At 54.1% G+C, this 22533-nt stretch overlaps 1 protein-coding gene across 1 annotated transcript; it reads right to left on the reverse strand.

Annotated features, from left to right (window-relative positions):
* Window positions 1-987: 987 nt before the first annotated feature.
* Window positions 988-17829, reverse strand: GPR26 (G protein-coupled receptor 26). The gene is made up of 3 exons (XM_040991742.1): window positions 16989-17829; window positions 8618-8731; window positions 988-1219 (listed from the first exon to the last, which is right to left on the reverse strand). The coding sequence occupies exons 1-3, from the start codon at window positions 17654-17656 to the stop codon at window positions 988-990; spliced, it is 1014 nt and encodes a 337-aa protein (XP_040847676.1). The 5' UTR covers window positions 17657-17829.
* Window positions 17830-22533: the final 4704 nt, after the last annotated feature.

Genomic DNA, 22533 nt, shown 5'->3' on the forward strand with positions numbered 1-22533 from the left:
TCATTCTTGGGCCAATGTTGTGGTACATCAGGCTAATCCTCCTCCCTGTGGTACCTGCAGCTCATACAGGCTGCTCTCAATCCATCTCCCTGCTAATGGCCAGGAAAAGCAATGGAGGATGGCCCAAGTCCTTGGGAACCTGCACCCACATGGGAGATCCAGAAAAATCTCCTGGCTCTCAGCTTTGGATCAGCTCAGCTCTGGCCATTGCAACAATTTGGGGAGTAAACCAATAGACGGAAGACCTTCTCTAACTCTCCTCTCTCTGTAAAATCTGCCTTTAAATGAAAGTAAATAACCCTTTAAAAAAAATCTCACCCTCACTTTGCTCACATTGGGCACTCTCCTGATAGCCTTGGGAGCCTCTATGCTGATACTTTCAGAAACTGTTCAGATATCAAGCATCAGGACACTAGAACCAAAGCTTCGAATCTTACCCGTCCATCCCACCCGGTGTGCCAGACAAAGTGAGATGCTACCTACAAATTCCAGTCACAAATGGGGAGCGACAATGATTCGTAGGTACCAGAGGGATGGTACTTAGGTTGAAACAGTTACTACTAACATGTAGCAAAGAGCCACCATACTATATCTGGGGCCCACCACTGGCCTGAGTATGATCCAGCAGTGACTCCGGGAGGCCAACCCAAGGAGCCCCACCCACAGTGGTCAGCAAGCATGGACCACCATGTTTCCCACCTGCCACCAGCACTGTGTGTCCTGGACAGAGGTGATGGGACTGAGTGCCAGCCTCTGGGCAGCCTCTGCTGAGTCCTTGCTGTTCCAGTCAGGGCAGAGCACAGGGGCATCCTTTGGTGAGAAAGGGAGCAGTCCAGCAACTGCCCACAGGAGCCAGGAAGCAGTTCCCTGCCAAAGCCAGCAAGCAGAACCATCGAGCTTGTAGGGAGGTTGGTAGGGAGTGGTGTCCGCCCAGCAGCCCCCCGCCCTCCCTACTGTGGCCTCATTCCCCTGCAGGGTCCCGCTCCTTCACTCGGACAGCGGCAGCGTGTTCTGGCTGTGAGAGTCACCTGCGAGGCCCGAGGAACGGATGGCACGTCTGTGGAGGATCCTGTTCAGAATCTCTTTGCAGGTCTTGCGGTATTGGTGTCGCAGCAAGGAGTACACAAATGGGTCGGACGCGGCCTTGCTGTAGGCCAAGCACTTGGTCAACACCCCCCAGTGCGAGCTGATGGGCACCGTGGAGAAGAGCTCTACCATCCTGTGGAGAGAGGGGAGCTGTTACCGAAGGAGCCAGGGGAGCCAGGGAGGAGCCTCCAGTCTGTGCCCCAGCTGCTTCCTGACCTTAGCAACAGCAGTGATTTATAGCAATGCTGAGTAAGTACAGGTTCACCAGGCACACACTTCGTGCTGTGCTGACTCAGCACTTTACATGTAAGAACTGGTTAACACTTGCAAATCCACTGCCTCCATTTTACCAGTGGGATCCTAGAGGTTAAACCCAGGAGGTTAAATCTATTGTCCAAGGTCACTTGGCTGGTTAGTTATAAAGGCAAAGCTTGAACCTAGGTCAGTCTGTTCCTGACACCCAAGGTTAACTAAAATCAGTGGATAACTGATGGCGTCTGGCATTGGTTCCGGGACAGCTGCTCTCCCACCCTGTGATGCTGGACAAGTTTTCTCACCTTGGGATCTAAGTGTCTTACACGGAAAACGGGAGGTTGAATAAGCTCATTTTACTAAATGTATTGTTTTTATTTGAAAGGCAGAGTTACAGAGAGGGGGAAGAAACGATAGACGTCTTCGGTCTGCTGTTCACTCCCTGAATGCTGCAACAGCCAGACATGGGCCAGGCTGTGGCTTCATCTGGGTCTCCCACCCTCCACCGCTCTTCCAAGCACACTAGCAGGGAGTTGGATGAGAAGTAAAAGGGGTGGGGCTCGAACTGGTGCCCATTTGAAATGCCAGCACTGCAACTACACCTCAGCAGCAGCCCTGAGTAAAGTTATCTCTGGGATAGTCCGCCTGAGTCCTGCGCCCAGTCCTGGCTCTGTCCCCTAAGTGAGCTGCCTGGGAAGAAGAACATTGTTGCCAATCCTCTACAAAGACTTTGATGGCTTCCTCCCAGCTGTGGGATTCTTTGGTCTTGGCAGATAGCAGTAACGAAAGAGAGGCAAGCCAAGCCACAGTCCATGTGCCAAATGGGCCCTGTTCTTAGAATCCTCCTGGTACCCCACATTGGAACTGCTATCAGGCTGTGAGGATGGCAGAAGCCCTGCTGTGCCTAGGATTTCCTGCATCACCAGCCAACTCCCATCATCCCCTCTTCCAGGGCACACAACACCCTTGGCCAAAATCAGATGTTGTCCACAATTAGCAGGAAGTTTCACAGTGCCAGGTGAGAGCTTGGTGGTCATCCATCACCCCTCCCTGCCACCCACTGTCCATCAAATGAGGAAACTGAGGCTGGGCCAGTCTGGCCCCTGTGCTCCACCTGTGTTCTATCTGAGTGCCTACAGAACAGACAGTAGGCGTGGCTCTGCACAGTGAGTTGCCAACATCAGGGCCAAGGTGTGAAAAGAATCATGCTTGCGCCATCCCTCTGTGTTGCCAACATCAGCTGATTCCCCTGAAGCATTTTTGGGATGGCAGGCTGCAGAGTGAGCCGAGAAGGCTGGTGAGCTGTGGTCCGCCCTGGAGATGCCTCCCTCCTGACTCCCCAAGGAGTCTATTCTGAGGTCCCTGCTTTTGCCTTCCCATTGGCAGCACAGCTCTCTGCCCTTGCCCTGGTACCCTCAGGGGGCTATAGCTGATTCTTCCCACACCACTGAGAAGCTGCTTAGGGAAAATGGAGCTGTCAGCACTGGGGAAATCTGTCCTTTTAGGAAAGCTATTTTGAGAAGTGATGAATTTACTGGGACAAAAGTCTGAATTTAGCATTCATACCTAACAATAACAACAATGAGTTCACTTAACACCAACATATTGTTGCTGCAAGATGCCAACCCGCTTTTCCAAAATGTCTGGTCTTGCATGGATGGCAAAAATTCAGTCATAACATGTTGGTGTCTTGCCAAAGGATTTATGAACAGAACAAAATAGCAGCCAATTATCCAGCTACATCAAAAATTGGCAGGTTCTTTTTGATTTCATAGAATAAAACAACTCAGCATTTAGGAGATAGAGGAAAAAAATCAATCACATCTCAGAGATTCCATGTGAGATCTCAGCTCTGGGGTGCAGCAGCAGAATTCCCAGTTGAGGGCCGGAGGGTGTGCAAGCTGTCATCTTCCAGTGCTCCCACAGGATGAGGACCGTGTTACCTCCTTCTTGCAGCAAACACCTGTTCACCTAACTACAGTTTCTGTCCCAGCTGGAGGCCACGGTGGCACTAAGTACAAGCACTGCAGGGTGGATGAGGCGCTCCAGGTTCCTTTCCGCTTCCAAGAGTCGTCATACTATGCGGTCAGTCTTGCTACCAGAACTTGGGGTGTTGACCCCTGTGCAGGGCCTCTGGTAGTTACAGAGTTGGGCCTTTGTCAGGACCTCCATGCAGAGCTGTTTTGGGTGACCCTCATGTGGCCACTTCCAACACTCGTAGGGGCCATGAGTGGTTGTGGTTGTGGCTGCCTGCCTTGGGCCCATCTCTGGTTTTCTCTGTGCATATGGGCCCTGTGTACCTGTCATGCTGGCATTGGTCTACACTAGCTCTTACTGTCCAGGCCCCCATTTGTTTACAATATTCACTGAGGAGAGGGAAGACTTCCTGTGGTACCACAACAGCTGCTTTCTCATGCCAGACCTGGGAGTGTCTAGTTGACCATGAGGTTCCTTTTGGAATAATCCTACCCCTCTTCTCTCACCAGGTTCTGCTCTTCTGGGATCGGTCATTTCCACTGTTGGACAGGGGTGTTGCGTGCCAGAAGATGCCAGTTGTGTCTGGATGGCCCAGCCCAGGTTGCAGGCAGGGGGTTCCCAGCGTGTGGCAGGAAAGGGGTTACAGGGTATTGTGTGTTGGTGGGGGGCACTGTGTGTGGATGAGCCAGGAGTAAAGTGCAGAGGTGTGCATTTTTCTTATGAGACATGGAGTGAAGACCACAGACCACGTTCCTCCACGTCTGATGGGCCTGCTGGTGTCTCTGCACCCATGTTCAGGTATTTGTTGGGGACTTCTCTTGCCAGAAAGTCCCTGATGTGGATCTTTGGATGACGATAAAGACAAAAAGTCATCTGATGTCCCCCTTGCCTACAGGGACTGCACACTCTACCCATCAACCCTGGCTCCCAGGGGGTAGGTTATCAATATCCTAACCTTGCTCCATGTGGAAACTCCAACAAATTCAGTTCTGGGGGTGAGAGCAGAAGCAGGAATAGCAGTCCAGCACCTCCTGGGGGAGCCCGCAGGCTCAAGGTCTGGATGACTGTGTCCTGGCGAGCACATTGATCCCCACCCTTCGGAGATGGAATGCAGGAAGAGTTCTGCCAACGCCTTATGGCCTGGACACTGGAAAGCCAGGACTCAGATCCCAAGTCCAAGGTGCTGCACCTTGGGCTCCAGCGATGTGCCTTCCCACGGCCAGGCTAACCTCCAAGTCTCCGTGACAGCAGTGTGGTTGAGCATCACTACTTCCAGATCTTGAATTTAAAGCAATAAATCAGCATCTTGCCTCTCTCCCCATCTCACCTCCATCACACCCACCCCTTGAATGCACTCTCTGTCTTTCTCAGTCTCTCTCTAACACACACACACACACACACACTACACCCCAAATGGCAGCATGGCGATAGAACCTTCCTTGGGAAAGCAGCCTAATGTCTTCCCACTCGGGATTTCAGGGGAACTGGATCTGCATATTTGAAGCCCCATGAGTCATAAGCTGCTTTACATTTCCATGCGATATGAGAAAGAATCTTTATTAATAGGATGTTGATATCCAGGAGCCACCTGCTGAGCAAACCCCACTCCCAGCCACATAACCCCATCACTCCAAGAAGTTACAATAAAGGCACTGCCACATCCGCCAGTGTTGACTCTGATGACTTAAGACAACTACAATTGTCTGTAAGCTCTTATGACTGCAGAGGTAACAGCCTCATGTATTCTTCCAGACACGTGCATCTTAATTCAGAGAACATTCAAGCTGAACTTTGGGGTGAGACTGAGTTTGGATCCTCAGACCCCTGCTCAGACGCTTTGGGTAGAGGGAAACCCAACACAGGACATCAAGAGCACACAGCTGGCAGGACTGTAAACTGGCAATGTTGGATGACACTCGAACCTGGAGGTGGAACTTGACCCATGTGCCTCCTGCTCTGGGCTTATGGGCCCAGAGACTCCACTTTTAATCCAGCTCCCTGCTAATGCACCCAGGGAACCAGCAGAGGACGGCCCAGACACCTGGATCCCTGTACCCATGTGGGAGACCTGGCTGCAGTTCCTGGCTCCTGGCTGGTGAGGCTGCTTGGGGAGTATGTGCACTCTAACTCTACCTTTCAAGTAAGTAAATAAATCTTTAAGAAGAGAAAAAGAAACAGGGGACATTCGTTAGGGAAAGAGGGTCCCCACACGACTTCAGGCACAAAGCAGGCACGGAGAGTTCCCTTGCAGCAGCTGGGAGGCTCCCTGGCATCCATGCTGGGCTCATCCCAGGGAGTGTCTTGGAGCCACTGGGAGATTAGAGCTGAGCAAGTTGCAGATGGTTTCACTAGCCTGAGCCTCCTTAGACCCAACCAAACCTGTCCAAAGTAGTATTTCTCAGGTGCACGGCCCCATCTACACACTACACACCCCCTCTGGGCCTTCCCTTACATAGGCCAGTACCCTTACTCTTCAGGGACCTGACTCCAGAGTCCACAAGCCCACATCTTCTGTCACCTCTTTAAGGCAAGGGGTACAGCTCAACTCAGTGCACCATATTTGATCCTGAGCACCTCGCATGCGGGCAGGACACAGAGGCGGAATTCACTGCACTCAGGAGAGCTTGAGTGGTGCAGCCAAGGCAGGCTGAGCTCTGCACCATCGCAGGGCCTACTCCCAAGCTGTTCCTCAGTGGCAGCTGGGTCTGGAGGATGGTGTGAGTCCAAGAGTGCATGCTCACGCCGTAAACCCCTTGGGAGGTTGAAGGTGCTGAGGAGGGGAGAGGCACCTATGTGTGATAGCTGAGTTAAAGCCACATGCGCGGCCAAGCAGGGCTGCAGAGGAGGGCCAGGCTTGCCAGACCTTCCTGAGAGACCAGCGAGGCTGCAGTATGGCTCTCAGATGACCCACACCAGAACTCAGTTATTTCATCAGTGAAGTGGGTGTTCATGCCCAAGAGCTGTGGCTCCTGATACCCCCAGGGGCTTTAAAACCCCAGTATTGGGCCCATGGACTCTGGAAATGCATGCTGGAGAAAGCTTGATCTGCTTTCTCTGACTTTGCCTTCTGACTATAAAATTGATGTAACAGTGATTAGGATCACACGATTTCCCTGGACCAAGTCTAGGAAATTCAGGTATCTCTGTTGATGCCTCAGGCCATTTGCAGGTGCTGTGTGGCCTCTGTGGCTGTGGCTGCCGTGGGGGTGTCACAACTGCAGAACTTACTCATACTGTTCCCTCCTTGCACAGCAGTGGGACCAGGTCTGTCTGTGACAGGGTGCTGCAGCTGGGTTAAAGGTCATTGTGTAAAGCCAATGTCCCCCTCCCAGGGACTGTTATGGTCTCTTCGAGCCAGGCCTCTTCTACAGGTTCTCTGATGCTCTGTACAGAGAAGGTTCTAGAGAATTGTGTGCTGAAATGGTGGACAGGTCCAGCTGTGCATGCTAGGTCTACTCTTGACTCCTGCAGGAGGTTGGGCCAGGGTAGGTCCTTCTCACCAGGCCTGGTGTTAGGTGGGTGCAATGGGCTGGTGGCGGTGGGTGTAATGGCAGCCATCTTTTGCATTTATCAGACATCCTGGGTTATAGTTCCTCCCACCCATAAGGGTGAATAACTTTATGAATGTTTTTAAAAATCCAAAATGCAACGAATCAGTTTGGAGCAAGTGTATGGAGCTCTCAAGTCCACCATCAGTTTTGTAATCAGAAGAGAGGGATGTCTCCTGGGAAGACCCCGGGGTGGGGCCACAACCCTACTCAGCCCAAGTATTCAAGATTGCCTCTTGAGCCCACAGCCCCGCTGCCCCAAGAGCTGAGCAGAAGGACTCTGAGCCCGTCTTTCCAATGTATCTTCTCTCCTGGCTGTGAGCAGCAGCAGATCTGCGTGGGCACCTCAGAGTGTTGGAAGACTCACAGAGTGGGGCTGAGGAACTGTGAACACAGAGGGTCTCCACACCAGGCCTGGGCCACACATGCCTGTGCTCCACATTCTTGGACCCTCTCAGCACTGCAGGGACCCAGAGAGGTGATGGCACTGGCCACTGTCACACACAGAAGGAGGGCTGGAGCTGAGGCAGGGAGCCATGCTGCTAAGCAGCCGCCACCTCGGTCGGCCAGCACCAGAAACCCTTCTTTTCTGGCCATAGTGTGGGCTTTGTGTCCCATGGGAAACCCTGACCAAGCTTGCAGTGGTGTCCTGGCCGGATGGTGTTAAGTCTCAGGAGTCTTAACTGGGGAGCAGAGGAAGGGCTTAGCATTTCCGGCATCTGGCTCCCTGCATCACCCAGCACTACCCCTCACAGCTAGCAAGCCCCAACACAGATGTGTCAGGGCATTGAGGCTGAGCAGAGATTGTAAAGGGAAGACTGGTGGCTGTGCCCTGCAGGCCGCTCTGGGCCCTGTGTGCTAAGTGAGAGGCAAGTGTTGCCATTTGGGGAAGGGAGTGGGGGGCTAGCCTCAGGGAAGAAGCAGGTCTCGCTGTGGGCAAGCCCTCAGGTGCTGTGAGCACAGGGTGCACTCCTGCTAAAGGAGAGTAGGGCTGAGGAAGGAGCTGAAGGATAGCAAACTGCCCCCAGTTCCAAGTGAGGACAAACGGACGGTGCCAATGGCGATGACTGCGGTGTGCTGGGGGACAGTGAGACCCATGGGAATGATACTGCCTGTGCTCCCATCCACCCTATCTTCTCTCTCTCCTTCTCTCTCTCTCTCTCACACACAAACACACACACATATACACACACAGAAGAAACCCAGAATGGATCTTCCCTGCTAGGCCCACCCCAAGTGCCCACAGCTACTTCCCAGCAGGATGTCGAAGTGCTCTTTCTGTTACCAACCCCCAGTGACGCCTCCTAGGGGACCTCCAGGGCTCGCTTTCTCTGCACCTGGCCTGCCAACAGCAGAGACCCCTGTGTCTTCCCCTGCGCACGTGCCCAGCCCCAATGGTGGGAGGCCTAGGCTGCTGAGTGGCACTGCACCCAGTGAGCAGTAGGCAGCCACGCACTGCAGGCTGCTATTTTGTAGCTCTGATTCCCCTTTTCTCCCAGTTAGGGCCTCCTGCCCCCAGGAGCATGAGAAAAGTGGGACTTGGAGTTCAATGGGCAGGGCATCTTTTACTGAGTCTAACCCTGGAAAACTCAAGGCTGAACAGGAGATGTGCTCAGTACTCCCTCACTACACCTGGACTCTCATGGCTGCCTGACCTCCCACATTCCCGTCCTCCCCACCGTGGCCAGGAGAGGCTGCCAAGGGATCAAGGTCCCCGTGGTACCCTGCCTTGCCCTCCCAAGCCCCCTGCTCACCTGGTGATGACGTAAGGGGCAAAACACACGAGGAAGGTCCCTATGAAGGTGCTGATCTTCTTGGTGGCTCGCTGCCGCCTCCGCTTCTGTTCCTCCAGACAGCGTTCCCGCACACTGCATGTGAGAGAGGGCACTGAGTCAGGTGGCAGTCTGGCCAGGATGGACCAGGCATCCTGCACAGCACAGGCAGGTGCCACTGGTGCAGGTGCTGGCCCGTGGGCCCACAGAGACCCCAGAGGTGCATCTTGGGTGTAGCTGTCTGACCGTGAACCAGCTGTCAGACTCCACTAAGACTCAAGGTCATGCTGGTACCATAAAACACACTGCAGCTGTTTCACACGTTGACTTTATTATTTTGTCTGTGCTATAATAAAGTGGCACGAAGGGCTCTTGAGAGCCTGACGCATAAAGTGCTGAAATGTGTGAAACACATTCAGTGTATGAGCTACACCAAGGGCTCAGCTCAGGGCTTGGGTACCAAAAAACCCTACTCACTTCCAGCACTACTTGGATCTTCGGCTGACAGCCTGCTTTGCACCAGTCCCTGGGACATGACACTCTCCAGTTTGTGCCTCTAATTCTCTTCTTTGCCATCACCAACCCTGCCAGGTGCATTTCTCCTGCCCAGTGTTACAATGAAGACCGTGAGCCTGGCGAGGCCACAGGATTCTCTCAGCTGCTCAGCAGAGGCAGGATGTAAACCCATGCCCTGTCACTCAAAGCTGGAACTCCATGTGTGTCATGAAACCTCATTTCCTCTACATCTGCTGCCTCTTTTCTTCCATCCCCAAAGCTCACCCCTGCTTCGAGCTACAGACTCGATATCATGGGGCCCCTCTGGAGGAGGACACGTGACTCCTGCAGAGGCCAAGCTTGGCGGATGAAGGGTCCTCCAGGTGCTGTGGAACGGGGGACACAGCTCTGACAATGGGAAGCAGAGTCACCCACATCTCTACGTGCACCCTGGTCTTGCAGAGTCCCTGTTCCTTTGGGACTTGCACAGCTGACACCTCAGTGCCAGTGAGAGTGGTGGGTCTGTGCATGCAGTGACGGAAAGTGCATGGGCAGTGCCCCAGGCCAGCCCAGCTGCAGGGCTTCCCATGTTCCATCTCATGGAGCCCAGTGTGGGCATGCACCATTACCGTTTGTGTTTCTCATCATCTGTGTGACTCCAGAAACAGGAAGGAATGCTGCATATAGTTGTCCGGGAAATGGAAATTACTTGGCAGAGATAGGCTGGGGCTGTAGGGGCCTGGCTCAGGAAATAGGCCGAGCTGTTCGACGAAAGCAAGTGGCAGAGAACAAACGCACGAGCCAAAGCCACGTGCATCGGCGGCGCCAGGGCAGCCTCCCCCTCCTTCCGGGAGAAGCATCATTCTAACATCCAATTGCAACATTCCTTCATCACACTGCCTGTCGCAGATGGACAATTCCAGATACATTTGGATGGAAGTCGCCTGAGACTCCAGCAGGACTTTTCCCTGTTGGCTTTTGTCTTTCCAGGAATTTGGAGAGTTGAAAATTGGAGTCAATCTCAGTACAAACAGGTTTCCTACTGGCTGAGAATTTATTACCACTAATACCTCTGATTAATTACTGATGACTAACCTGAACCCTAGCCCACATTTCTTGGGTCTGTAACATGTGATGGGGTCTGTAACATGTAACTGCAATGGGGTACATGCATTTGGTTGGTCCATCCTTGCATCTGTATGAGCTAGGGACTGACACCTGTGGGCCCCACTTTTCAAAGAAGATTGAGGCGGCAGGTGTGTGAACTGTTTGTCCCAGCGTATTTGGAACTGGAAGTTCCGCTTCCTGGGGGCTTACAGAGGACTTCCTGGGTGCTTAAACAGTCCCACTTCTGAGAACCCCTCTGCATACTAGGCAAACCAGGATGATGGCCATTCATGGTAAGTGACGGGCAGGACCAGGCCGTGTGGGTCCTGTGTATTCCCTCCCAACTAGCTATGTTGTCACACACTCTGAGGAGGTGCCAGGGAGTATAACCAGGGGCCCACAGTTGCACAACAACAGTTGTCACTGGGTTCCTACAGAATGTTCTACTCAAGCCCTCTTGCTCCTGTGATATGCAGGCTGAAGGTGGGAGGAAGAAAGACAAAGCTCACACCCAGAGTTCTTGGTATAGAGAGAAGACCAACCTAACTGTCCTGCGTTTTTCTTAAAACAGTTACTTGAGAGATGAAGTTGTGAGAGAATCTTCCATCCACTGATTCACTGTCTGCATGGCTGCACCTGCTAGGATTGGACCAGGTGTGAGGCCAGGAATCCTTCCAGGTTTCCTAGGTGAGTGGCATTGCATCAGCTACTTGGACCATATTCCGCTATCTCCCAGGTACATTAGCAGAAAGCTGGCTTGGGAGCATAGGACTTAAATCGGATGATACAAGGAGGGATGCAATGCCCCAAGCCATAGGCTAATTCATGACACACACAGCAACACTCTGACTGTCCTGGGATTGAAATCAAAGTCACATAGCCTGGGAGCCTGAGGACACTTCCTTGTGGATTTCCAGTTCAGCCAATGCAAGACGTTCTAGAGGTTTGGGTCATGAGCCAGGTGCTCTGAGCGGAGCAAAATGGCCCAAGCCCCAAATTCATAAACACAGCCCATCAGGGGAACCAGAGAGACAACGGCTGAGCCCTCCTCCAGTCTTTGGTCCTTATCATGCCAAGTCGTGTCGGGTCCATTGTGCTAATACCAGGTCTGTCCTCTTAGCAGTACGGTCTTGGGGATGTCGTTCAATCTTTCTGCACCATGAAGGGTTGGATATGTCCCAGCACTCACTGGGACCCTGAGCAGGCAGGAGCTCCTCAGGAGCCGCTCCTGCCCAACCCCAATACGGACTGGGATCTCAGCAGAAAGTGTGAGAACATAGGTGCCCCACCACCCCCAGCCACTCATATCCCCCTTTCCTCTTTTGAGAAATATTTAAGAAGAGGTGCAGGTGACAGAACGATGGCGGGCAGACCAAAACATCTGGCTCAGAAAGGATGACCAGGACACTGGACAGCCCAGAGGGCCATGGCCCCTGTCCCACGCAGTGCAGACCTAGCAGGCTGCACTGTCATTGCGTAGGGCTTTGTGCAGTGGGAAGAGGTGGAGAGCAAGCCTTCTGCACACACTCAAGCTTCTTGGTGTGCTGAGTTCTCGGCCATCAGTGTCAGCCCCAGAAAACCCCAGGGAACTGTGCCATGTGAACGACCACAAAGTGCCTCGAAAGCAGCTTGGGAAAATGAAGCCTCCATTATTTCAGAGGAGAGTCAGTGAGTGAGAAACCCATCTAAATCATGCTTTAAAAAAATTTTTTTTTTTTATTTTTAAGACCTTGAGCCTCTGAGAGGAAGCAAGATTATAATGGACATCAGGCCACAGAACTCTTCCTTCAGCCCAGGCTCCCACCTAAGTGAGCAGCTTAGTGGTAAAGGGCGGTGCACAAAAGCCAGACAGGCAGTGATGCTTAATTGCTGTGTGACCTTGGCTATGTTACATGGTCTCTCTGTGTGTCAGCCTCTTCATCTCCTAAAGGGGCCTGATGAGTATATTGTACTTTTGCTCCCTAGTTAACACATGAACAGTACCAAGGACAGCTCCCAACTGTCCTGTTGAAACCACAGCACCTCAGTACTACCTTGAACTCCAAGATCATGGGCTCGTCCCATCTGCAAACACTCTCTTCCTGCCCCAACCCACTTAGGAAGGAATGTTCCAGGAAGAACAAGCCAGGATCCGTGAGGCCTCAGCCAAAGTTCTGCTATTCCGGTTGACTCAGCAGCCTTCTCTGGACCTCCGTGGGCAGCTGACATGCTGAGGGGGCACTGACGGTATCCACAGGGAAGGTTTCGTGCCTGCTTGGAATCAGCACCCACATGGACCCAGTATTGAGCAGCTGGACCCACTGGATGCCATGGCCATCTATAGGAGTAGAGCTGTTCTCCTCTGCCCCCTCCTCCACCCCAGCTCTCAGATGGAGGAACTGCAGCTCAATGAAGGCCATCTTGGACTGCAGTGTGGACAGGGCTGGAAGCCACCCTTGGCTTCCGGCACAGCTCCAAGCTGGGTACCACAGCTCTCCTACCCTGAACTCTGGGAGAGAAGAGAATGACTCCATCTTCCTGGCCAGAGGATTTCCTGTTTCCCAGGTGAGATAAGACAGGGAGCAGGACTGAAGAAGGCAGGGCAGTCTCTGGACTCATAGGGGGAAGCAGCCTGTCCTCCGCTCATCGCCCCTCTAGCCTACGCACAACATGAGAGTAGCTCACTGTTGCCTGGAACAAGGCGACACACTGGCTTTACCCTGGCCTATTAGCTCCCTGGTCTATCAGCTCTCCCGGGAGCAGAGCTAAGCTCCTGGCAATCTTGTTCTCTGGTTCATCTGAAGAAGTGGACATACTCAAGGTGGCATGGCAAGTTCAGGACAGACCAGGTCCTTTCCCAGGGCTCCTGACTCAAGTGTTCACAATCTCTTATGACCGATGAGTAGGGAGCACTCCCACCGCGGTGATGGCACTTGGAATCTCAGGTAGGATCTGTGGCACAGAAGGCCAGAGGCTCACAGCTCCCCCGAAGTTACCTGGCCATGGACCTCCAACCAGGGTGAGAGCATGGGAGTCAGGATGGGGTGACGGTGGGTGTCCTGAGTTTTCTTGAGATCAAAGGAGACAGGCTGGCTGGTATTGTGACATGGGAGTGTGCAAAGAGTTGCACCCTGTTATGTTTCAGTGATAAGACAAAGGGGGTGGGAAGCTCTGGACTATCTCAGCTAACATCTTACAGCTGCAGGTGCCTCCCTGCCCTTATACTGAGCCTGGGTCCTGAAAGATCCATAATAGTTGTGGTCTACCAGAGTCTACTCTATGAACACTCAATAATGGACCCAGAGTGTTCTAGCTTTTAAGGCAAGGGATGAACTGATGAATGGTGTGGTTAGCACACTGGTGTGTACTGTTCTGCCCTCATATCCATATACAAGGTACCTTCCCTGGACTCTGCATGGTAGGGGACCCACATTTCTCCCCATAAGCTAAGGAGACTGTCCACTCAGAGCCTAACCCTTTCATTCCCTACCAAATTCTAAGAATCTGGTATGAAGGACTCCTTATCCAATTACCCTGATCTTGCTTTCCAGATTCATACAGACACCTCCTCTGGTTCCATCGCCTTGAGGGTGAACCATGCACCTTTATGCTGGGCTCAAGGCCTGAGGGATACCATTTGTAAGAATACCTGTGATGGTACATGGTTGGATAATGTGCATTATGCACTTGTGCAAGGTGCATGGACCAACAACCTGCACTGAGCATCTGCTTGGTGTGTGGAATCCCATGCAGTACTGGGTGGGGCCTTGGATGGGAGGTGGGCCAGGTGAGCCACTCAGCTGTCCTCAGCATGCATGAGTCCTCCCTCAATGGAGCCTAAGCACTGTAAACTTGAACCCAGCCTTTCAGGTTATTACAAAGAAACGCATACTTGTCAAGGTAGGAGGCTAGAACAGATGTCACTTGCAAGTTTGTGGGCTTAATGAGGAACTTCTCAGTCTATATACAGTTTGTGTGGATTCATCTTCAACTCAGAAGGGAAGACCTGAGTTGTGGCCAGGGGTTCCCTTCCTGGGTCTCCCAATTTCCTCAGGGCACAGTTGGGTTCTGTTTGCCCACGCCAGCACTCTGCCATATTCTAGGGTCAGCACTCAGCCAGCCTCTACAGACTGGTCCCCAAGGTGTTCAGGAAACATAGGAAGGCCAGCAGATTTTTGCGGCCAAACAAGGCTCTGGGCATTTCCCTGTTGAGTCTCCATCAGCAACATGCTGATTCTGAGAAACTGTCAACCACAGCTGATGCTCAGCCAGACTGGGAAGAACCAGCCACTTGCACCCGTGCAGGTCCCACGTGGTTATACATGCCTGGGAGCACCAGACAGAGGCCTTGGGCATAGGTAGCCTGAAGCTGTGGTTTGAGAAACAGAACAGTGCATCTTGAGCAGACAGAGGGCAGGTGCATAATGAACATTAGGAACTGCCAACTGCTTTCTAAGAAACCACCCACAGAACAGCAGAAGGGAGGGTCTCTGATGCTTGGATGGTGGGTGAGGCTGGTGGGGCAGTGTCATGCTTCCTGCAGGAAGTCAGACACCAATAGCACACATCCTGACAAGTACTACAATGCACCTCAGAGGACCAGAAACAAGCCCCCTTCGAGTCAGGCCTAGAAGGCCATCAGGACTTCCGTGGACCACAGATTCCACCTGCTGTGCTGGCCGCTCAGAGGAGGATGCCTAGCATCCCTGAACCCTGCAGACTCAGAGCACCATACCAGCCCAGGAGGCTCAGCACAGCCTCCAGCTAGCCGTGCAGCTTCTCATTTGTGCAGAGAGAGATTGTGGAGCTCAGACAGAAGCTGACAGACTGGCTGTGAGGGGCTCCCCTGTGGAATGGCAGTCTCCTGATGGGTCACCCCTCCCTAGTCCCTCATTCAGGGATAAGGACTAGTTGGAGGGTAGTTCTGTCCTAATTGCTCCTGTAATCTCAGAGAGGTGAGGAGGGGAGCGGGGCGGGCAGTGACCTGTGTGACTGGCCAGAGAAATCTCTACTCTTAAGCACTACAACTATCCAATGAAACCCGCTCTTCCTTGGGATCCTCCAGGATGCTGGGGTGCTGGGAGTAGGGGTGGCTGAGAACAGCCCAGAGGAGGCAGCTTCCCTCTGCAACCCAGGCCTCTTTCTGTGTCCGCAGAGACTGACCTGAACAATTGGAAAGAGCAGAGCTGACTGCACATCACCGGGACTGGAAAGGAGTCTCTCTCTTCCTGTTTGGGGCCTTGTAGAATGGGTGGGGATGGGGTTTGTGCTGATCTGAATAAGCATGGATTCATTTCCAGCTCACTGCCTCCTCCGCCAGGCACTCCTTGCACAGTGCCTCTCTAGGAACCCTGCGTTCCCAGGAGTTCAGTGGCATCTTCCAAAGCAGCCCCAGCCCAAGCCCTAGGGAATGCAGCTTCTGAAACAAGCTCCCCACAGCCCAACCCTGCCACTCACGACAGAAGGGGGACTGCTAGCAGCTGTGGCTGCAGAGCCTTACCCAGGTGACATGGAACAGGGATGAACTCGGGCAGCGAGAGCAGATGTGTGCACCTTTTGGCTGTGACTGGGGCAAGAGGCTGGCCCAAGCAATTACCCAGGCATGGATGCTCAGAGGGCAATGAGGAACACGTGCATTCATGTCCTTTCATGTGCAGACACCAAGAAGTTTGGGATTGCTTGCAACTGCCCATGGGCAGGAAGAGCTTGGCCAGGAGCCGCTGCTCAGGTGGACGCCTCTGGCCTGTCTCCAGCAGCTCTAGAGAGGATCATGTGCACCCTGGGGACAGTGCCCTCCTGCCTCCAACAGGTCCCCTAGACTCCCAGGCATCTGCTCTCAGATCCCACATCTGCGCTCTCTGCCTGCCTCGCTTTCTGTACCATCTCATGTTCAAGCCCCCTTTCCCCAGGGTCCTAGGCAGCAGCTGGGGAGCTGCAATACCTGGAGGTAAAAAAAAAGCAACAGACCTTGCAAAGACACTGCCAGTTGCAGTCCCAGTCCCTCTGCTGGTCTCCTGAGAAGAGCTCAGGTGAGCTCAGGACAGCTCGGGAGAGAATGCCCCCTCCCGCTGAAGACTCCTGGGAATGACAGGGCTCCCAAGCAGGTGTTCTGCTTGCCTGTCTCCACCTGCTTTCCAAACAAATGGCAGCCAGAGTGGCAGGGATGTGGAAGAGCAACTGCGTTCCTGGATCTTGGGGACACTCCTTCGGTGGAGGGAGGGGAATTCCTGAGCCGCACATCTGGGAGACACTGGACAGTGCTCTCTGGGGAAGGCACAAAGTGCCTTGTCCCCTCCAGACTCACGGGGCTGGGATGATGCGTCCAAGTTTCATCCAAGGAGGACTCACAGGCATACAAGGGTGGGGACGGAGGCAACCCTGGCACCAGGGAGAGGAGAGCTGTGTCAGCACCATAGACTGGTTTCCCATCTCTGCTGGGGTTTCCCAAGCATCTGGCCCCACCTCTAGGGCCGGATTCAAACCCTTCGCCTTCGCACATGCCAGTTAAAGTAAAAATGATAAGCACACACAAGGCATTCAAGAAACCCAGCGAAGTTCTGACTGATTCCTCCTACCTGCATTTTCGCAGCCCTGCTTGGCTGATGCTCTAAGCACCTGTTGAAGTCGGGAGCACGGGCAACCCTCCCCACCCATGTTTTGTGAGGAGAAAATGGAGCCCGGAGAGGAGTGGGGCGGATGGAGATAAGGGGTCTCCTACTCACGGAGTTCCCTGTAGCCCTGTCCGGACACCGCGTGCCCGACGTCCCCTCACCTGGGGTGGATGTCCACGAGCAGCACGAGCGTCTGCATGGTGATCACGTCGATGCGCTTGCAGTGGAAGCGGGCAACCTTGAGCACCTTGAGGTACGTGAAGCAGAGCACAACGAAGGAGAGCAGGAAGCTGAGCGCGTGGAAGGTGCTGGTGAAGACGGCGAAGCGCAGGCGCTCGTCTGGGCGCCGGCTGCACAGCGTGCACGACGCATACAGCTGGTGGAAGCCAAGCCAGGACAGGGCGAGCGCGGCAGCAGGGAAGCTGAGCGCATGCAGCCACGTGTAGGCCACCATGAGCGCCGCGTCGCGGAGGCGCATCTTGGCACGGTAGCTCAGCGGAAAGACCACGGCCACCCAGCGGTCGATGCTAAGCGCGGCCATGCTGAGCATGGAGTTGGCGGCCAGGAAGGTGTCCAGAAAGGCGGCCAGGCGGCACAGGCGGTCGCCGGCCGGCTGCCGCTGCGCCACGACGCCAGCCAGCGTGAGAGGCATGTTGACCACGGTGCACAGCAGGTTGCCGCACGTGAGGTTCAGGGTGAAGAGCGCAGGGGCCTGGCGGCGGATGTCGGCGCTGTGCAGGAGGCAGAGCAGCACCAGCGCGTTGGACAACAGTGAAACGCCCATCGTGGCCGCCAGCAGCCCTGCCAGCCCCGCGTCCCACGAGTTCATGGTGCGCGCCCACCACCGGCGCTCAGGGTCCGCAACCCGGCGCCTCCATGGCGCAGCCCGCGACCCGACCGGCTCAGCCCCTCCGCCGCGCCGCCACCCGGCGACCCCCAGCCCCGGCTGCCATGACTCCCCGAGGAGCGCGCAGCCACGCCGGATCCCCGCACCAACTCCTGGGGCAGGCGTCCCGAGCTTGCAGCAAATCCAAAACCCGGCGCCAACCTCCGAGGTAGCCAGCCGTCACCCCGCGCTACTTGCTGAGCAGCCACCCGAGTCTCCGCGCCACCGCCGGAGGAAGGCACCTGGGCGCGTGGATCTGCGAATCGCCTCTTGCCTGGGCGAGCCGCTGCACCGGAGCCCTGGGCGCCCTTGGAGCAGGATTGTGAGCGCTCCCGACCCTGCCCTACCTTCGCAGGCTGCCGCCTCACACCATCTCTCCAAGCTCTCTTTTCCAAGCACGCTTCTGTTCTCTTGCTTCCTTTCTGCCTCCCTCTCTGCTCACTCTCCCTTTCTTCTCTCCCTTTCTTCTCTCGCCTCCACCTCTCTCCCCTCTCTTTCTCTCCCTCCCTCCCTCTCTCTGCTATTCTCTCCAATCTGTTTCTTCCACCTCCAATTTCCCCCCTCCCTTTTGCTTCTTCCCCCTCCTGCTCTCTCTTTCTCTGTCTCTCTTGGAATCTGGCTGCTTTTAATACAGAAATCCCTGCTGATTCCTGTACACGCGCGCGGACGCACACACACACACACACACACACCAACCCTGAAGGTTTTGCTGCAGAGTGATTGGCTCACTCTGGCATCCCCTCCCCGACTATATGATCCCCGTCCCCCATGCGTGGCAAAGAGCAGCCAAGTGGGGGAAAGTCTTTGAAAGAAAGGGGGCATGCACAGGCCCCTTGGTTATCTGAGTGCCTCCTGTCCCAGCCTGAACACCCAGTGGAGCCGGACCCTGACATGGAGGGTCCAGGCCACTTTTTTCTGCTCCTCCACTGAGCTTCCCAAGGCAGATGACCCACCATTCTGGACTGAGCTGGGGGAACTCAGGCAGGGTCCTTGCATGGCCCAATGCAGAGGCCAGGTGTTCCCAGGGACCTCTCCAGACTGTCCCCAGGGCACTTCGGTACCCTCTTGGCAGCAACATCCATGAATGGGCTGGAAGGACCCTGGAGCTGGCTGTACCATCCTTGGGCATCTCTGCCAGGAGAGATCTTCCTCTGATTTGGTGCTCCCAGCGGGATGCCCTGGCCTGTCCACTGCCAGCCTCAGATCCGGGACCAGAGACTGGGAGGGGCTGGTATTCAGTATGCCCAGCCTAGTCTCAGTTGGTGTCTCTCAACCCAGAAATCCCCGATGGCTGTCTGTGCTGGGTCTGATGAGGAGGCAAGTTCAAGCTTATTGAGGACCTAAATGATAAAAACATGGCAGAAATCTTTCCGAATATGTGGGGGAGGGGAGGCAGACTGCCACTGGCACGACTGGGGGAGCGGGGAGGCTGCCAGAACTCCAAGGAGCTTGGGACTCAGCATCCCTGGACAGGAGTGCAGGTTCGTGGCTCTCTACCCTTTAAGCAGATGCTGGCTTCAGAGCCTTCACAGCCCCCTCCACCTCTGGCAGGTGCTTCCTCCTCTGCCAGTGGCCTGTGTCCTCTTAGCCACCCCAGGCCCTGACCTCAGACATCCCCACCTCAACTAGTGCAAGGAGATTTTCCCCGGGGAAATGGCAGCGTCCCCCTTGAACATGCCTGGTTATTTCCCTTCTCAGAGCGCCAATGAGGCCCCAGGAGAGGGGGAGCTGGGGCTGGGGGAGATTCATTCTTTGCATTTCCACAAACAGCGCTAGTGAGCAGTTGATGGGCAGCTTTCTCCAGCTGTGTCTTAGTGGTAGCACCTTGGGGATCAAGGTCATCCACGTTGAAACTGGAGCGTGCTGCAAATCTCCAGTAAACTTGTTATTAATGATGCTGTGGGGGTTTGCGTGAGTCTCTCAAGACCCTAGCCCTGCTCAGCAGGGGCTGGAAACAAGTCTGCAACTGAGCTTTAGGCATCGCAGCTGCAGCAAGCAGGACACAGGACAAGGCGTGCCCCCTGAGAAGGAAGCAGGATGCAGATGCTGCCCACATCCTTGTCCTGTGGTCTGCATACCTCAAGGCTGGCTCTGCACCTTCTTTATATATCTGACATATGACCTGAGAGTGAGGGGCTCCCCTGAATGCCTTCCCCACTCCCAAGACAAGGCCCTCCCTGTCTCTGCACTGCCAGAAATAGGCTCTTGATTAGCTCAGTTTTCGCCATTGTGGCCATTTGAGGAATGGGCCAGCAGATGAAAGATCTTTCTCTGTGTCTCTCCTTCTTTCTGCAAGTCTGCCTTTCCAATAAAAGTAAGCAAATCTTTAAAAATATATAAAAAGCAGCTTTGAGTTCCTGAGGGGTGCCTCATCTGAGCTGAAGGTAGCTGCACTTTTGTGGGTTGCTTGGTTGACCTCATGGAGGCTGTGGCAGGTTCTGTGAGAAGTGTCGGCTCAGGCAGCTCGATGCCTGGTATCCCCTTGGTACAACCTCCCAGGAGCCTGATATTCTGGCCTAGAGGCCAGAAGCGAACTGAAGGACCAACACAGAAAGTGAAGTATTTAACGAATAGCCTCCTAGCATGCTGGGGTTTGCAGAACACATCCGAAGGCTATCACCCTCGCACGTTATTTAATCCTTGCAGCAACGACAGGAGGATGAGCTGTCATCACTGCCCACGGTGCAGAGATGAGGACACAGAGGTTCCAAGAGTGACAGTCAGATGGGGCTGGAGCGGCCTCTCCGTGCTCTGCATTGGAGCTCTCTGCTGTTCTGCAAAGGGTGCTTTGGCCTAAAGCTGAAAAGGACCTCAACTTTGGAACACCTAAATGATGTTGGTGTCTGGGTAATTAGCTATAAGAACAGCAAACCAGTGAATACACACACACACAATCATTTTGAAGATAATTTCCTTTTCTATATTGAAAAGTTAAAATGCCAGAAAGACACAAAGAACATTCCAAGTTGGTTTGTTAAAGAACCAACGAAAGCTCATTTTCTCCTGGTTCAGAACGTCATTTCCAGCTCCCTAGTGGGCTGTGGGAGGATGGGTCTCCATAGCGACCAGGGCCCCCTTGTATTCTACCAGGCAGGACCTGGCTGAGCGCAGGTTTTCTAAGGGCCGCAGACCCTGGCAGTGAGACCACAAACACAGATAAGGGCTCTCTGTACAAGCCCCACCCCCTCTACTCGCCCACCCGCCCTTCCAGGAAAGGGCTCAGGAATCCAGCCCTCTTGACCAGGAGGACACCTGCTAGGGGGCCACACCGTGGCCAGTTCTGAACATCTTGCTCCTCCGAGTCTGAGATATGCCAGCCGTGATGAAATGCTCACAACAGCATGAACATGAGTCACTAAACGTTGTCACCAGGCTCCAGGGAAGGGCTCTGCCATGGGAGCACACATGGAGGCCGCCAGCAGCATACGTCGCTGTAGCAGCCCTGAGGTACAGGGCACTCCTGACATCTGTTCAAGGCCACACTCTAGGTAGGCATCTTCAGCAAGGACAAAGTGTGCAGATCATGCCAGCAAGAGTCAAGATTCAGATTCACATCTGTAGGCCATGCAAAGCCATGGTGCTGCTCTGTGTCACACGCCTGTGCTGGACCACCCACAGCACATACACCCTCAATGGGGGAATTGTGGTGGTCCTGTGTGTAGCCATCTTTAGAAAGAGATGAAATATGGATGGAAGCTGGACAGGAAGCAGGTTGTCACCAGTGCCCAGCAGAGGTCGCATACTCGTGCCACTGTCTGGGGAAGCTGAGCTCTCTGGACATGCTCACATGCCAAGGCCCCAGGAGCTGGTACTCCATGGAGAGAGAGGAGCCTGAGGGAACAGTGCTTGCTGCAGAGCTGAGGCTGCGGAGCAAAAGGGTCCTGCTAGAAGGTAGGGAGGAAGGCAGAGGCAATCCTGATGTCAGGCTGGCGCACAGGCTGTAAGGGCCATGCCAGCCAAGGCATCTGGTTCCAGGAGCACCCATCTCACCTTCCTGGCACATGACCCTGCCAATCTGCCCACCTGGCTCCACCAGCACATTTCCATTTCCACGACAGCCGCTTTCTGTGACCTTGCTGCTCCGGGAGTGATACACACAAGGCCACCATGAGCCTAGGAGGTGGGAATATAGGGTGCCATCTGCCTGCCCAGTGCTCTCTCTGCTGCTACTGTCAGCTGCCGATCTGTCCCCAACCAAGCCCAATGCTCAACTGAGTGGACAAGACCTGCTCAACAGTCCTTCTTCCACTTGCCTCTTACCAAACAGTTTGATTACTACATGGGTCTGTTGCCTCTTCGAGCCTCTACAGCTGTCCCAAGCCCCACAGATCAAACATAAGGTAAGGAGGCAGCCAGAGAGAGAAAGAAGCCTGCCACCTGCCATCTCAGCTGGCAACCTCCCTGGTAAAAGCTGGAGCTCCACCACCTGCTGAAACCTGGACTGTTTGGCACTGTTCATCAAAGGCTTGCTGAGATCTAGATGCTGCCTATTGTATTTCAACCATGATGGCAGCCACATTCATGAGATACTGCAGGTGAGAATGAAGCTCGGAGCAGTGAGGCAGCACACTCAGGGCACCAGAGCTGACAGGAGCAGGGATGAGGACCTAGGTTGGCTAGTGCAATTACCCCCTAATCTTCCTCTCCTCTCCAAACCAGATTATTGGGCTAAATGCCAGCTGTTTGTTTAGGAGTTCTGTCTGTGTGAGAACTCATTGCAAGCTAAGCCTCCTGCCGAGCATCTTGAGTTCATGTCCCCAATGATCATTTGTGGAATGGGAATGTCCACCCACCAATGGATTGGTTGTTGAAGGCTGGCT

Source organism: Ochotona curzoniae, unplaced genomic scaffold, assembly GCF_017591425.1.
Source record: "Ochotona curzoniae isolate NIBS_2020 unplaced genomic scaffold, NIBS_Ocur_1.0 contig_66, whole genome shotgun sequence".
In the NCBI taxonomy this organism is placed as follows: domain Eukaryota; kingdom Metazoa; phylum Chordata; class Mammalia; order Lagomorpha; family Ochotonidae; genus Ochotona; species Ochotona curzoniae.

Coding starts and splice junctions, on each gene's coding strand:
- GPR26 (XM_040991742.1), bottom strand. CDS start 17,656: ATGAACTCGTGGGACGCGGGGCTGGCAGGGCTGCTGGCGGCCACGATG. Junction 8,732..16,988: donor CTCGTGGACATCCACCCCAG/GTGAGGGGACGT, acceptor TCTCACATGCAG/TGTGCGGGAACGCTGTCTGG. Junction 1,220..8,617: donor GCCCCTTACGTCATCACCAG/GTGAGCAGGGGG, acceptor CTCTCTCCACAG/GATGGTAGAGCTCTTCTCCA.